Source organism: Numenius arquata, chromosome 7 (genome assembly GCF_964106895.1).
Source record: "Numenius arquata chromosome 7, bNumArq3.hap1.1, whole genome shotgun sequence".
Taxonomy (NCBI): domain Eukaryota; kingdom Metazoa; phylum Chordata; class Aves; order Charadriiformes; family Scolopacidae; genus Numenius; species Numenius arquata.
The window spans coordinates 6761945-6779521 of NC_133582.1; the positions used below are offsets into that span (position 1 = coordinate 6761945).

Below are 17577 nucleotides of genomic sequence, written 5' to 3' on the forward strand. Positions count from 1 at the left end.
GATTTACAATACATAATGATATGTCTTTATTTCATCAACAGAAATGGTGTCTAGACAAAATTCAGTTAACACTAGCAATTCAAATGAATGAAAAGGGTCGGGTGGTTTTTTTTTTTCATTTTTGTTTTTTGCACAATACTGTATTTACAATGAGTAAATGACATTTTAAATTCATTAGTTCATAGCAATGCTTTCTTCCAAAAAGGTAAAAATTCTTAGTAACAGAGAGTAAGCATCAACAGCCACCTCATTTATTTATACAATAAAAATCACAAGAAACCACAGTCACCTAGAAAAAAAATAAAGACAAGCTTAAGAACTAGTACAATAAAATGATGCATTGAATTAAGTTACATTAATCGCATAGAATTTGTGTAAAAAGTATGTAGAAAAAACACCTGATGTAACCTGTTACAGTCATTGACCAGTTATGAGAGGTACAGAGGGTTATACAGGTAGATATGTGTGAAAACTGTCCATACTGTTTGACCTGGGGAGGAAGAGAAGAGGGGTTGCACCCCCTTGCATACACTGATAAAACCCTGTTTTGAATATGGCCTCTGAAGTTTGTAAGGCATATATAAGAGGTGCACTTGTAACCCAACTGGTTCTGGAACAAACTCTCGGGGCATCCCCACCCTTGAAATCAAAGGTGATGCTTGTGAACTGCGAGTAAACAACCACCCAGCGAATATCACCAAAGTGTTTAGTAGCATTCCTGCCGGTCTGAGGGATCCAGATAGCTCCAGGCAGAGCAAACGCGGTAGTGAGAATGGGACTGAAACCACGCACGTTTCTCTCGGGGACATCACAAATCCTGGGCAAAGGGTCCCAGCTACAACCCCCGGCGCGGGGCCGGGGTGGGGTGGGGGGCTGCTCCCTCCTCTGCCCCCCGGCCCGGAGGGTGGGGGGATCCTCCGGTTGCAGGGATGAGCCCGGCCAGCGACTGTGGTCCCCGCTCGGCTCCCTCCGAAACGGAAGGGTCGTTCGGGTTCGTAGCCTGGGACCGTCTCTGCTTCTAAGCAATCAATGAAATCAAACACTGCCAGTTGCCATTTCTATTTTAGGACGCTAGTTTCTTTCTGCATGCCCTTAATTAGCCAAAAGGGACAACAGTGGCACTGCATGAACCACGCAGTGACTTTCACCTACGGAAAGGGCTCTGCCCACAGCCACTAAAATTCGTACAAGAACAGGAGTCACCTAACCGGCTTTTTAGCAGTCGTTTGGTTGGGTAATGACCTTATAAAAAGGTATTTTTAGCACTCCTTCCTGCCAAAAAGCGATTTTATTTGCAAAAATGGCGACGTTATCCGTGTAACACCTTAAAATGCATATCAATATTTGACTTCGATATAAATAATACCTATCTTGGTGGAGTGTAGGAAAATACTGTACACTCAGTCTTTGCAAGTAATGCCATTAAAATTTTGAGAGTAAAGGGAATAATTATTCTACAGACCACCACCAACAGATCTTTTAAATATACACACCGTATTTGAACATATGCATATACACATATATTGTATTCTACAGCATCAGATCTGATGCTTGAGTCATGGAATACTCCAAGGAGCATTATAAATATACATATATGTATTATAAACAGGAAAATACACAAACACACGCTCTGGCTAGAATTATAGATGTATGTATACATACATACACGTATTATATATATGGGTATAAAATTAACTCGGACTGTGTTGGCAGAGACAAAACTGAAACGAAGTCAAAATCTGTTGAGAAAATTTCTAGCAGGAAAGAGAGCATAAGTTCTTTATGTTAATGGTTTTAGTTGCACCTCACTTCCGATAAAAATAAACCGCTCCACACTTAGCAGATCCCCTCCTTATGCAAGGCCATCACTCCACTGCTCGTACCGAGCTAAACCTTCTCTAGGCAGCCCTAAAATAGAGACTTTTAAAACGCTGCAACCATGGGCTACAACATTCACCCGGAGGCATCTCCCAACGCATCTCAGATCAGGAAAAAAAAAAAAAAAAAGCCCCCAAAAAGATGAAAGCAGCGCTCCCCGTTGCGATGGTAGAGGAGGTGAAGAGGAGCAAACCGGGAGCTTGCGTAAACCTGGCAAATGTTCACTTTGCCTCCCGGCACAATTCGCTGCAGGTCCTCTCTTCTGCAAACCCACCCCTCTCCTTCTCTCAGCCCCCACAGCAGCGAATTACAAGTGAGGACGTGGTGCCGAGTCTAGAATTGCAATGCTTCACCGAGCTTTCTCCTACTGGATCCGATTTCATTTTATTACAGGATTATAGTGATTCCAGCATGCAGATTTTTTTTTTTATTTATTTATTAGGCAATCGTAACGTTACATATTAAAAAAATCTAACTATATATCTAGGCATTTTAACTTCTATTTAAGCGCTCTTTAGAATACAGACTCGATGAAGTGTTGGACTCCAGATTAACGACCACACTATCAGCATTAATAATTTCTCTGGCAGCAGTTAATCCATTTTAGCGAAGTTACGTATCTAGTTCCCACTCTCCTTTTTAAAGAGAAGTAGCAGTTAGCATACTAATCACTGTGGCTTGCCTTTGCAGCACATTTTACTTCCTTGGGAAAAAAAAAATAAAAAAAAAAATACAAGGATTAGATCCAAAAATATAGTGCATCTTAAAAGCAGCATATACCCTTAGAAAGACATTTAATAAATTACTTGTACAATATATAAAATAATAGTTTTATACTGCAGCATCAAACTCTGACGCCTGAGTCATCACATGTTAGGAAGTCTGTGATATAAATACTGGGATCTCCTGATAACACAGCCAACATTTTTGCTTTTGTTTTGTTTGTTTTCTGTTTTGTTTTCTCTCTCTTTTCTTTTTATTATTTTTTTTCCTTTTTTTTTTTTTTTTTAAACTACCTTTTTGTTCCAGAATCAGCTTGCAATGAGCTTTAATTGTGTTCAAGGCACCCCCAGAGAACGCAGAGAAACAAACACATTATATAGTGTAGTACTCGCCTGACAAAGCATAACAAGCCTAAATGAAATGAGGTTTCCTGGCGATACAAGTATAGCAACGGGGAAGGAAAAGGGAGGACTAGGAACCGACTGGACAAAGCTCCAAGGACCCGCGCGCCCAGGAGAGCGATGCATGGCCCAGCAGGGAGATGGGGGTCTCACCACGCCATCCCCAAGCAGCGCCCGACAGGATCGATGCTGCACGTATCACCTTTGACAGAAGCAAAGAGATTCTTACTTAAGATTGTGGTGACCACTGACCAAACTCTTAAGAAAGTCATAAATACTGCAGTCAGTTGTTTGTTTGTTTGTTTGTTTTCAATTTCCAATGGTATTCTTGTGGTCAGTTGTTTTGACCTCATGAGACAAGACCGGTTGGGTATGTCAACTGGTGTCCAGCTCTGAAACTAATTCTCCCGATGTCTTCCTTTAACGTTAGCCCAGTAACCGCTCTGAGAGCCGCGCGGTTCGGAACAGCAAAAAAAAAAAAAACAAACCTCACAACAAAATAGAAACAAAAAACAACCACCACCACCAAAAAAAAAAAAAAAACCCCACTGAAAAACCATGATACATGTAAATATAGGAAGCAATGACACAAAACCAGCCACTTCTAATGGGAAAGAATGAAATCAAACATCCAGAAGAGCTCGCGGGGGAGGGGAAGTGAGAGAGACGAGTGAAAGGTTGAGGAAGAGACACTTATTTGAGCAGTGGTTTTAAATATCAGTTCCCAAGGTAGAGGAAATCAAGAGACCCAGCACCAGTATGAAGCCAGGTCAAACCTACGAGCTGCAGCGCAATGGGTTGTGTGGGTGGGTTTTTTTAAACCGTTGGAATGAGGTCAAGAGTACCAGTTGCACATGAGTTGTTAGTAGAGTAACTCTTCATGTCAGGAAGCAAGTTAAAACTTGGTTTTATACTCGTAAAACATTCTATCTATTCATATATATAGGAGGTCACTTAAAAATAAAAAAAGGCAACAGAAAAACATCTTTAAAATACTGTGTCAGTTGACCCTTCCCTCCCGACCGCCCCCAGCCCTCCCTCCCACTCCCTCCCCCCCCCCAAAGTAGCTATGTCTCTATAATGTGATTCACATTTAGTTTTAAATTCTAGCTTTCACCATGGTCTCATAGAAACAAAACTTCTCTGTGAAGCACAGAACTGCTTTGCAACGTCAACGAATTCAAAGGAAAACCCAATCCTGTCCCCTCCCTTCCCACCCCCCCCCCCGCCAAAGAGCTTCTCAGTCAGTTACCTGCAAAAGATGGCTGCGAGGGGGGGTCAGATATTTTTAGGTTAAGCTCTTTTAAAAAGAAAGGACAACTCCTCCCCCTTTTCAACCGTGTGAACTAGGAGTTTATGGCATTTGTATATTTTCCAACATTTAAAGGTAAGGATTTTGTACAGTAATGATTAATACTTAAACATAAATATTCTCCTACATTATATACTAGTTTTTCTTTGTACATGCGGGGAAAAAAAGTATTTTCAACAAACATGGCACATGCTATATGCGTTTCCTCCTCAGTAGCTTGGCTACCATAGTTTGGGCGAAGAGGATAAAAGCAAGACTTTGTGGCGAGTGGGCGACGGTCCGTGAGCACAGTCTGGAGATGGAAGAAGTGGAGAGAGGGAGCTGATTCCTCCTCCAGGGTCAAGATGCTGATCTACTGAGTGCCTCAAAAAACCACCAGCGCACACCTCTAGTGTAAACGTTAGCGCAGAAGACCACATTATCACTCAGTGCTTCTGAGAAGCTGCTTCCCCACATTTTTTTTCTTTCCTTTTTTTTTTTTTTTTTTTAAATAGGTGTGAACAGCTGGTCTTTTTTTTTTTTTTTTTCTTTTCAGCGAGAACAAACAATATCAGCCAGTAAAGCACATGACAGTTGTCGTCGATAAAGCCACGCAACCTGGCACAGGTAGGGCAAAGAACCACAAAATAAAAACTCAGTACACTTAGAATAATAATAATTAATAATAATAATAATAATAATTAAAAAAAGCATTAGGAGGATGTTTTTCTGTCTACACTGTACATACAGATGTTATGCTCGGAAAGCTGCTGTCTCACACAGTCATAACATGAGTCAACATTGCTTTAAGATACAAATCCAATACAGTTACAACTAAGCCAATTCACTGAGTCGTCTCCTTTTGAGACAGCGCCCTTTGAGCTGCGGTTTGTGCTGAGGGCAGCGCTGCAGGACGAGAGAGAGGATCCTGGAACACAAGAATTTGACGGGTTAAGCGACCGAATCGGGCTGTTGGCCGACGCGTGTTAACGCTCTTAGAGGATACAGTGCTAACTTGGACTTCTGTAAGGAAACCAAAGCCAACAACAACTAGGGGTCGGGTCCTGCAGCGCCGCCTAGGCAGGCAGGGTCACGGGCTTCACCAGACCCACCCTCTGCAGCTCGGGTCTGGTGAGGAGAACAGGTTAAGGGCTGAGGACAGCTGAGGTGAGGCTCTGGGGACTAGCCGGAGCAGCAGTTGCTTCCATGAGTAAAGGACACAGAGCGGGGCTGGAGGAAAAAAAAAGCCCCCCCCCTCCCCACAAGTGTATTGATGTGATCTCCGTTTGCTTTACTTCGTGGAACGTACGATGATCCAGTTGTCAAATACTTTTTTCTCTAAAGAGTGAAATATGCTTTCCCCTATAAGAATCCAAAAGCATCATTAACAGCACTTAAAACTTGGTTTGTGAAACAGAAAGAAGTCTGAATACAAAAATAATTCAAGCAGATTCTCTTTACAAATTGTATAGTGAATTCAGTATTTGGCAAGACCGTTTTTACTAGATAATGAGCTCCTGAGTGTTTGTCTATTAGCTAAAACTTTTCTATTTTCTTTAAGCCATAAAGCAAAGAAAACCATATACTCAAGTTATACTGAAGTCACGACTTCATTTATGAAAAGAGGTTTGACCAGAAACTCAGTGCAAGTGGCAAAGTTGACCATTACTGTACAGTATCTGCAAAGAAAATAAAATAACTCCACATTGCTCAAGTGGCACGAAATGGCTGTGCCAAAAAAAATTGTCTATAATAAAATCTCAAATAAGTTTCCAACATTAAAATTTTATAAATAAGTACAAATCGAATGATATTGCTGAACTGCGAACCGAGAAAAAAAAAAATTATCGTGTAACAAGTTACCAAACTAGTTCTAGCATCGAAGACAAAAAGGAATGTTGGAACTTGTTTATACAATAGAAATGAAAGCTTCCAGTTTGTAGGATGAGAAAAATTGAGGCATGCAGGGACTTTTGCATATGGATATATATATTTTATATATATTATATATAATATGTACAGTTTAGCTATAAAACTTTGATGTGTAAAGAAGCTGTCTTCAATGAAAAATTGAACATTCAGAGGAAATTCCTGAGTTAGGGTTTTGTGACATGGGCCACTGAGAAAAAAGCTGCGGTTGGGTCCTCAGAGGTGTTCTGTCCATCCCTGTTAAGATTGAAATCAACATACAAAAACAGACAGTGTTGCCACTGCTTCGTTCCCTGCCTGAGCAAGGGATAGCACCATTGTGAAGAGAACTCCTGCTTGTAGAGAGGAGGGAATACTTAAAAACAGTATTGCTGCTAAGACCACTGTAGTGTGCACCAAATAACGTTCTTCTAGACAACAAATGAACATTGCCACTGGCTGACTGAAGAACACCTGACCAGGTGTAACGTTAAGGTTACAAGTCACTAGGTGTAATCTTTCCTAGGTTGTTCATCTGTTGTACATTTATCAGTCATTTCCTGACAGAAGTCTACCGTGACCGTTTGGCTGCTCTGCTCTGGTGGAAGCTCTCTCTCGGGGTAAGTACCTGTCTCGGCTCCATCCAACCCCCCGCCGGCCGAACAATTTTCCGAGATGTTGTTGGGCAGCCAGGGCGCTCCCAGTTGCACCGAGCCTTGCTCCGAGCAGCACTGCATGCTTTCCCCGACGCACTGGGAGGTCACCAGGCTCTGCTCCACGCCAGCTGGGGAGGGGCTGATGGTGGTGGCTGGCTGTAGATCCATGGGTCTGAGAACGGGGCAGTATCGGTGGAGAGCTTGGATCTGTTCCGGGCTCTGCATGTCTCTACACACTTCTTGGGAAAGACAGGAGAAGTTGTCTAACAATTCTCCCATGCTTGCTTTCAGCTGGTTCCTTTCTGAGAGCAATTTCTCTTTCTCACACACCTGAAAAAGAAGGAAGGCGTCTTAGGGTGGGGAAGGGCCAATTGACGGCCCCACGCTCTGGGCAGGGACGCAGCAGTACCCGAGAACAACACCAACACGTCACAGTTGTTCTTATACGAGCAGAGGAAAAGCCACGAAGACATCAGGTATTTGACCACCATGACGTCTGTGCGGATTGCAGTTTGGGAAACATCTGGAGAAAAAACATTTGAGTTGGAAGAGCACAGAGACACAAGTTATTGCCCAAGAGACTCTTAGTTGCCTTTTTAGACCAAGGCTGCTTGACGGATGACACAAAAAAAAATCCGAAAGAAACATTTTGATGGAGAAAAACCATTACCCATCTAAACAGCAAGAAAACAGAGTTTAGTTCCTGAAGTGAGGATATGCTGCAGAAGTTCAGTTCACCCTCTACCTGCTGGGCTGGGTGCACCCACTTTGACCCGTGTGCCAGCTGAACCCTCGTGACCACTGAGAGGTGTGTTATCCACAGGAGAGAATCTGAGTGTGTGCTCTGTGGCCTTCACCGTGGCTCATTTTCCTATGTCCTGCTGCTTAATGGTTTGGGTTTGACCTAATCAAGAAACTTTTATGAAGACGTACGTGAAAACTGTGAAAGTTGGTGGGCTTCCTAACACTCAGCACAAGCAGCTCAGTGTCTTTTCCCCTTTGTTCTGCTCAGGCTCTGCCTGCTGGGCTCCCAAATTTTCTCCCCTGCCAACACCTACCTCAAGTGCTTTCAGAGTGTCACTGTGTCAGCGGGCTGTTCGAGGAGGGGGGCTGGGTGAGGGACAGGACAGTACCGGTGAGGAGGAAGAGCGGGAGAGTTTGGTGGGACTTATTTTTTCGTACAGGATTGAAAAACTGGGAAAAAGAGCTCAGGTTGTTCTGCATCCAACGAAGCACCGGTAGGGCCCCCAGTCCTAGCCAGCGCAGGGTGGTGCGCGATGTGCTGTGGTGGGAGTCATCTCCAGCTTAGACCTCATGCGGCTGGCAAGCCCCCTGAGGGGTGAACGCTGCTCTCACCATGCTCAAGAGGCAGTTTTGGGGGATAAGGCACAGAGTCAGACCCAGCCTGGGGTTATACCTTTAAAAACCGGTGGTTTTTTCCTCAGTGCAGACTGGCTGGGATGGTCCTGCTGCATCGCTTTTCTATCCCAGGAAGGTGGGCACCCAGCTCGTGGGAGCAGATGAGATTTTGTAGAGTACCAGAGTTATTTTCAGAGAGGAGCTGGCCTCAAAAGCAGCACAGCCGTGTACCTCACCTAGTAACACTGCTAAACCCATGCTGCCTCGGCATCTGAAGTGTGAAAACTCCACAACTCAGATAATCCAACTAGGGGTGGTTGTTGACAGCTGATAGTATCGCCCTGGGTCTGAAGCCCACACTGGAAGCATACAGCTGTGCGAATGAGAAAGAGAGCAGTGCACATGAAAAGAACCAACTGCTAAAATATTGATAAATCTATCAAGAAAGCATAAAAATAATAAAAAAATAAACAGATGCTCAAGTACATCTTGAGATAATGAATTATGGAAGAGAATATGCTGTGAGTTGCAGGGAAAAAAGGGAATGTGAGTGGGTTGACGGATGGCTGAGGGAAAGCAGGCAAAAAAAAAAATTACCTATCAAACTCAGAGAATACGACCATTTCTCTCACTGTCTGCTGTGAAACCATCTGTGTCAAGAAGATGGGTGACTTCCAGGAAGTAGGTACGGGGGTAAAGGGGTCTTTCATAAAAAAGACCCAGCCGAGTGAAAAACCCTTAAACCCTAGTACCATTACTGTTCCAGGAGACTGGAAATTACTGGTCACAAAGTGGACAGAAGATGACAAAGGAATTTCCAGTGATCATGTATCGGGTGAAGTCAACTGGAGTTTCACTGCTGGTTCTCCTAAGATAAAAAGTAAGATCTTGAAGCAGACTACTGGCTTGGACAGCATTTGTTGGGTTTGAGGGTAGGAGCGCTTGAGAGGCAAAGTTAAAGTTGCATGAGTTTAATTATGCTGTTAGTCCAGCCCTTAAGAGTGCTGCCCCTGGTGACCTCCTCTGGAGACCGAGAGACATGTGCGCCTCCCCATCCTTGGCTCAGCGTAGAGGGATGGGCACGTGCAGCCAAGAGTGGACCTGCTTCTCCTGACAACCTGGACGAGGAGATGCTTTTTCACCCTGCAGAACCTCTGACTCACCCCGCACGTACTGTGGATTACGGTGCAGTAAGCACGTTGCTCACTATTTTGTTTATTTTTCATGTTTTGTTTGGTTTGCATCAGTGGCGCGCTGCTCTGAACAATGTTTTGATTTTCTTTTTTTTTTTTTTCCCTTTCCTTTTCGCCCCCAGGGCTTCAGCAGCACTGCATCCGAAGGCTTCGCGAGCCTTGATGATTTAAGCCTCCCAACCAGCTTGTGGGGTCAGCGTCACCTCCCGGTTACAGACGGGAAGCAGACAGGCACAGGCAGCAAGTGAGGAACCCAAAGTCACGCGGGTTTGTGAGACGACGGTAACTCAGCTGCTTCCAACGGATCCCTGCCTCCTTCACGCTACGTTTGCCACAGCTCGGGCAGAGAATGAAGCACAGCGAAGCCTACACTAAAGGCCGCTTTCAACGCGCCACCTGTTACGACAAGAACAAGAAGTACCCCGCTCCCCAGACCCACCGAGTTCAACCTACAACTGAGCATGTTCTAAATGCCCACATGGACATTGCAATCAAAGCCTCCAAGTAGCCTTTAATTTTAATGGAAGCTGGGTACACAGAGATCTTAGTGAGGAAAACAACTTCAGCTCCTTTTGTTTTATCTATGTGAACAAATTAATTCGTCACTCAAACCCTTGGATATTCAAAGGCTGGGTTTAATGCTGGACTCCTAAATCTACGCTGCATAATGAAATTAAAAGTGTCCAGTCCTGCACGCTGCACACCCACACCTCTTGCAACAGCTGAACTGGGACTACTACATTATTTTTGACATCTCAGAAAGCTTTTAGGACTTTTAAACAGATGAGGAGGTGCTAACCCATTTTGAAGTTCCAGAGTTGCACTTCTCCCACTGAGTGACACCCTGCAGACATATCTTCCTCCATGACCCTTGTCTCAAGCCTTTTTTTCGGTTGTGTACCAGCTTACTTTCCCAACGGGCAAGGGATGGCAGAGGAAGAGGAGCAGGGCCCTCAGACCACAGGGGTCCTGTCACAAAGGAGGGAAGTTTTTTCAGATAAGGTGCCTATAGCTAAGATGTCTACATCTGACGGAGTTCTCCCGGTGATCTGGTTCAGCGATGGAGAGGAACAGGCACTTCTGGGCTGTACGTCACCTCCTCTGCTGCAGGATGAGACAAGTAAGACTCGACAGGTATCTGTTTCTCTTCACTGACTACAAAGGAAACCAGGACAACTAGCTCCACTGCAGGTGTCTATAGTGTAGACATCTGTGTTAAGCCACCCAAACTACACCCGAGGTGTCCGTACCCTGACTGAAAGAGAGAGGAATTTCCTCACCAGCCGTTTAGCCTCGCTCCAGTCACCTCACCCCTTTGGATTAAAATGTGGCAGCACTGGCCACCGACACTTTGGCACGCAGGAAACTCGTCCCCAGACGTGTTCTGGCCACTGAGCAGGGCACGCTTTGCTCTCCTCTCTGCAGCAGACTACTGCTGTAGACACACGTCAAGGAGGGTTGGGGCAAACCAACAGTTGCCACCTGAACCTGGTGCACCAGCGGAGGGGGAACAGGCCTTTTGTGTTAGGTGGTCCTTGAATCATCCCATGATGATTTCAGTCCACAGCACACCAGGAGCGTTAGACGGAAGAAGACAGCAGGAGCAAGGAGGAACATACCCTCACTGACCTACACCAAGGGTTGACCACTTGTTTGCATATTTACGTTCTTGGCTTTTCACTTCCCTTGCCACTTCTGCTATTTGCTCAGTGAATGAAAGAGCTGAAGAAAAGGCATAGTGAGCTGAAATGTCTTGAAAACGCTGAGCTGCCTTCTAGCACACCAAAGAGAAAGAAAATCTCTGTGTAGAGATGAAGCTGGCCCTGTCACACCACTGTGTCACACCTGTTTGGACCAGACAACCTCTGAAGGTCTCTTCATACCTAACTCTTTTGAGGACTCCACAAATCCCTGACTAACAGATTGTTATGGTAGTTAGCCATGGAAAGGGGGCTCGGATTAGGAAATGCCTTTGTGGATTGTGTAAGTACTGGGGGTAAGTTAAACTACAAGAAGGGAGCTGAGGTACAGGCTTCCCTCCTCTTCTAACTCACTCAACAATCTGCTCTTGAGAGATTAAAATAAAGAGACATCTAGGCCTCATTCCACTGGAATTTCGTGGTTTCCATATATATTATATGCACACACATACTAAGATTTTTGTATATTAAATTTTCACGCTGGTGGCTTTGCTTACTTCCGTATAAACTGACCGAACCCACTAAACTCTGGACAGGAACGGCTGTTGGTGCCCCGCAAGCTGTGACAGGAGGGTGAGAGGGGCCGTGGCGAGAGCACAGAACTCACCAACTTGCGGATTTCACATTCTAGGTTCTGAATACAGTCCAGTTTCCTCTTGCGGCAGCGCTGAGCTGCAATTCGGTTCTTGCTGCGCCGGCGGACGTCATGGATGAACTCGAGCTGCTCTGAGGTTAGCTTGTGCATCTTTATCATCATCTGGAAATCATTCCTTGGAAGATCTGTGATTTGATCAACAGGAAAAGGAAGTTTCACCTAAAACAAACAAATACAAGACAAGAGCAGAGAGTCATATTTTGCTTGCTGAATGCAAGCGGAACAAGAGCGAGCGGAAGGACCATCAGCTACGCTGCCGCCCCCTACATAAACAACACATCAAGTTCTACACTGAGCAAGTTTTTAACACTCCCTCGTGGAACATTGTGGAGGTCCAGCTGGTAAGAATCAGATGATAATTGTACTGAAATCAGCAATATAGGTGAATCCCAAGTAAAAATGTCATCTTTCTAAAAAGCTCTAATAACAGGTCTTGCGTTAAAAGAAGGCTCCATCCACTAAGAGGCACGGCCTTTTGGAAACAGGGAGGTACCTCGCTGCTATTAATTTCAAACTAATTTCAAGGAACGGGCTATTACCGCAGCAGGAAACCTGCCTCTGCACAGTCTGCAGGACTGAAAGTTTGATTAGGTGTGAGGTTAAAAACGCAACCTGACACCTCAAGTGGATGAAAAATACCATATCGCAATTAGGAAAGGTTGCGTAATCAGCATTTCAACTGAGCAGTACACCATATAAGAAGGAAGGGTCAGAAGGAGTGTGATGCAACATATCCTGCCCTGCTAAAATATACGCATTTTGAAATAAAACTGTATTTGCTGACATTCTAATATTTTTGTAGATTGAAATGCGTTTCTTGAAGAAGTTGTATTTCTTGGAAAAAACCCCAAACACTCTAAAACCCAGAGTTACTTGCAGTAAAACACTTTTCCTTCGGGCCACGATCTGCCATCTCATTTTGACTGTAGGCCATGTGACAGTAGCTCTGACTACAGGAATTCCAACCGTCTCTCCAGCTCCTACCCATTATCCATTAAAGCAAAGCAAAACACAAAGCTCCTGACAGCTTGGAGCAACGAACACACGGTCTCAGAACCTGGAGAACGGTGGATGTGCTCAAAGACTTCTCGTAGCTTTTTTTCCCCAAACCTATCAGCTTGCTCAAAGTGAGCACCTCTCCTTGCATACTTTGCTTCACTTGTAGTTTGAGACCAATAACACGTCTATCGAAAAAATAAAGTTCCTCGGTGGACTGCTGTGTTTGGTGGTCAAATAAGAATCAGTTGACAAAGCTGAAGGAGATGACAGCTGAAAACTCGATTGACCCCCTTCCTTTTTTTGAGTCATACCCACACTGCCCAAAAGATGGCAGTAAATATTTACATTTCTGTCCCCATTTGATAACAACCCAACCTCTCCACCGAGGAGACTATTCTGCATGCAGGCTACTGAACAAGATATGACTTAAGTTGCTCCAGCCAAGCAAAAGATACGGGTTGAAAGGGTTCCTTTGGTTTTTAAAACATGGTTATCATTTTCAACGGTGCACTTTAATTATTTGGAGAAAATAACAGCACCGATGAGAAATGTTATTTTCATCGGCGAGCCGAGTTTGTTTATGCAGAACAGTTTGCTGAGGACACGTATGTACACAAACACACAGTGGTGGCCTGTGGCACTGACAGTCACGAACCCTGGCCAGGCACCCGGACCTGCCGGTAACCAGCTCCTCGCCTTCTTTATGAGCTTTGTTTTCTTGTGCTCTTCTATCACTGATCTGTGCATCTCCAAAGCCACGTGAAATCCAGTGCAAACACCCGCTGCATCCTTTCAGATGGTTTCACGCCCTGAACGTTGCCCCTCTGCCCCAAGTGTCCGGGCACTGCTTCATAACACACTACTTGACAGGTCAATTTAAACCAGCAAGAAACACCAAACGCTGCCCCAATCCACTGCCCCCCCCCCCCCCCCGAAATTCCTCCTTGTACACACAAAGGCTGACCTTAGGCACGGTGATGTGGACTACCTTGTTTACTGACTGCTAACTAGTGACATGAAACCCGTTTGATTTCCCCTCCCTAGCCTTTGGACGGTCAACAATAAACTCGGTGTCACCCGCTTTTCTCTCAAGCTTCAACCAGGGTCTGAAAATGAAAACAGCCTCTGCTTTCCTCTGAAAGGCACGACAGTTCCACTGCAAAAACAGCCCTTTCACGTTCCCAGCTTCTCCTTATTTTCTTAAGTCCAAAGCGGAAAGTGATGTTAACTTTATTTCTCCCTCCCTCTCCCTTTCAAAACACATTTACTTGCAAGGAGGAGATGTGCTTGCAGCTGGAACGGGAATGGAAGGGAGGCAACTTAAATCTGTCAGGTAGAAGTCGCTGAAGGGAAACGGGAAAATAAATAGAAACAGATTCATAAAAAAAAATAGTAACAGATTGAAAATAGAACCATCTACACAGCAGGCCAGAGACTGCTATCAGTAAACCCAGCATAATCCTGCTCTTGTCACAGGCAGTACCGGGCAGGATTAAAAACGTGAAAGGGAGAGTGGAAGTGAGTCAGACTATTTTCCTTCACCATTCACAGCATTTTTATTGCCTGTCTCCCTCCCTCTCAGCAATTAGCTGTCAACTGAAAAAAAAACCAAAAAAAAAAAAAACCCCAAACAAACCAACCCCCCGAGCCTTTGGCATGGACACGGTGAGTAACTGTGGCAGGGTATCGCTGCGGCGAGAGGCTGATGGTGTTTTACATCGGCGCAGGGCAAGGCTCTCGGCTGTGTTATTTATCACAACCGAGCAGTAAGTCAATTTGTAAGAGCCGACGAATGTACCGTGGCTGGGATTCATTTGACCCACCTAGAGCCGTCTGAAATGAGGGGCTGGGGGTAGCTAGTGCCCAGGTCCCTGCTGGTGGCATCGAGGACAGAGAGGTCTTCGGATGGCAACGCATCCCGCATGGCTTCTCCTTCCTCCTGGCTGCAGAAGGAGAGGAGATGAGACGTAGGAAGGATGCTGCGTCTCACAGTATCTAAGGTGGGTGAGAGAAACCTTTCCTGAGGTGCCCGAAAAAAGGACGGTCAATCTTTTCTAAGATGTGTGAGAAAAAACACAGCAAGTATGTTTTCCCATAAACTTTTCTTTTTTAATAACTATGAATTTTATACAGGAAATGACTCTGTACTCCTTGGTTTGGACTATTTCAAATTAGAAATGTAAGAAATGTAAGTAACTCTTCCCAGGAGTCACTCCAGCCAAAGTTAACCTCACGGAACTCCAAAATCCTCTCTATCAGCACGATTACTCCTGCCCTGCATTTTCACACCAACAGCAGAGGCTCTGTTTCCACCACACAACAAATAAACCAGCACTTTCCACCACCGCTGAAGCCTCTGTTGCCCCTGGCTCTGGCTGAGGCACCCCTGAGAGGACAGCCAACCCACCCTGGTGAAAAAGAAAACTTCTTTATGATTTTGCGGCATTTTCCCCCCTGTATCAGCGTTAGGATGCCAGTGTAAATGTCAATGCTTTGAGTGGCTAAGTAACGGCAGCGATCTAGACAGACAGGGACAGCCATTGACTCAGCACATGAAAGGCACATATATAACCAATTAATTCCTTCAAGCTTCACTCGTTAGTGCCAGCTTGGATCATATGCCAGTTACCGCCGTGCCGCTCACACACTGTACTAGTTACTGCTGCTGCTGCTCTCCCTCCTCTCTTTTTCTTTGGAATAAAGAAAGGACCAAGGCCCCGTATTCACTCACATTAAAATATACATGTCAAGTGTTGGGAATTTCCTCATCTCATGAGTAACATTAGCTTTTTTACTCTTTCTTTATATCTAAATTTCAACATCATCTTCCTTGAGCTGCCAAGTTCCCAAGCCTGGGTTACCGTCACAGTAACTAAAAGGATTCATATATTATCCCTAAGAAAAAGTACTCATTATGTATTGGGCATGGGAGGCTTGGGGAGACCTTATCACCATGTTCTAATATTTAAAGGGTGGCTACAAAGAAGACGGAGACTCTCTTTTTACAAGGAGTCACGTGGAAAAGGCAAGGGCTCATGGCTACAAGTTACTCCTGGGGAGATTCCGATCGGACACAAGGCGAAAATTTTTCACAATGGCCATTGGAATCATCTCCTTGGGGAAGTGCTGGATTCCCCATCACTGGATACTTTTTTCTTGTTTGTCCTTCTTTCTATGTAACACTCTTCACTGAGTAGAAACGTTAAGCAGTGAGGAAGACTCAGCTCAGGTAACTCAGCACAGCTCCGGCAGATTCCTGGTACGGCAATTTTGGTTTATCCCCTTTTCCCGGGGCTCTGGCTTTGCTAAGCGTCAGCAGACGAACAGAGAAAGGGTGCCTGCCTGTCACTTAACATGGAGGGGTTTGGACTCTCACTGGGGGTTGTTTGCCGACAATATCCTCAACGGTTCAACTGCATTAGCTCTGCCTTTATGAAAATTTCCTTTGAAAAGTGAGTCACTAACCCAGGCGGGAAATTCTTTTGAAACATAGATGAAAGACACATTGAGTGCAATTCTCTAGATAGTAATAGTTCTTGGAAAACTCCACCTCTTACCTCCTTCTACTCTTGTTTATTCTTTTTGCTAAGAAAACTCACTCATCAAATTAGACTGAGCTGAGATTTCTTTTTAACTAGTTCAGCAGTACAATATTTTTTACAAGTTCTCTAGCAGAAAAAAAACCCATAGACACTTGCTGAAGAAAATGAGTATCAAGAAAAGTAGGTAGTGCTGAAGTTTCTGTTCCTAAGTAGGTTAACAGATTGACAGACTACTTCCTTCTCAACAATTCATTATTTCAGAGCTTATTGTTTTGTTGTTGCTATTTTAAGCAGGATTGTCAGAACCTGCCTGCAAGCACCGAGCAAAAATCTTCTCTCTAGTATTATATCCCAATAATTGTTTTTTAACAACCTGTGGGGGCCTGCGGGAGCTGGGTGAAAAGAGCAACACCAACTGTTAAATGTTTCTGCAAAGTCCCAGCAGATCAAATAATGGTCCTTGCTCCTGCGACGCCGTAACAGAGGGACACCCCACGTTGCACTTGTTGCTTCCATCGTGAGGCCTTAAGAAAGGGCGGTCTCAGAAGATTCCGGGTGGTTCCCTTAACAGGAAGGAAAACGAAAGGCAAAGACGTCCTGGTGAGAATTTACCAGCATTGCTACGGGAACCGCCACCTCCGCTGACACTGGTGACTGCCGTCGGTACCCCTGGATGGGACAGGGAGGCCGACCACAAAGCGGGGTCACCTTCACCCACAGGGCACTCGCGCCGAGCCCTAGCACCCAACAAGCTGGCCACGGGCTCCCCAAGGGCAGCCATCTGCAGGACAACAGAGTGCCCTAAAAAAGCAGAGAGAAGAAACCTTTCACCTACTTCTCACAAGATCGATAACACTGGCAAACGATGTTTTGCGACATTTAATTATCACACCGACAGCACTCGGGGGACCCAAATCAAGACCAACGAGGTCCAAATTCCAGGGGAACTGAGCAGCCCTGTGAGATAACCAAGGGTCAGAGTCCATCAGGCTTATTCCCATCAGGCCATCCCACCCAAACAAAGCCCCCCCCCCCAAGCAGGAGAGCCTGCACGGGGGGGTGAGCGCATGGATGTGTCTCCCCCAGCTATCTTATCGGGTGCTTTTTGAAGAGAAGCCCAGCAAACACCGTGTCATCTGATATGAGAGAGGGCAAGGACCCAACTGGGAAGTCGTCAGGACAGCAAGGGCAAACTGACGATTTCGGGAATGGATGGAGATTCCCAAGCGGCTTAAGGGGAGGCGAAGGGCAGAAAGCAGCCCATTTCAGACC

General features: G+C 45.1%; 1 protein-coding gene across 1 annotated transcript in view; it reads right to left on the minus strand.

Moving 5' to 3' along the window:
- Nucleotides 1–6707: 6707 nt before the first annotated feature.
- BACH2 (BTB domain and CNC homolog 2) overlaps nucleotides 6708–17577 on the minus strand; it is a 44075-nt gene continuing 33205 nt past the window's right edge. The window contains exons 3-4 of the mRNA XM_074150900.1: nucleotides 11717–11923; nucleotides 6708–7187 (exon numbers count right to left, since the gene is read on the minus strand). Of these exons, the coding sequence (XP_074007001.1) occupies nucleotides 6708–7187; nucleotides 11717–11923 (687 nt within the window). The remainder of the gene's footprint in view (nucleotides 7188–11716; nucleotides 11924–17577) is intronic.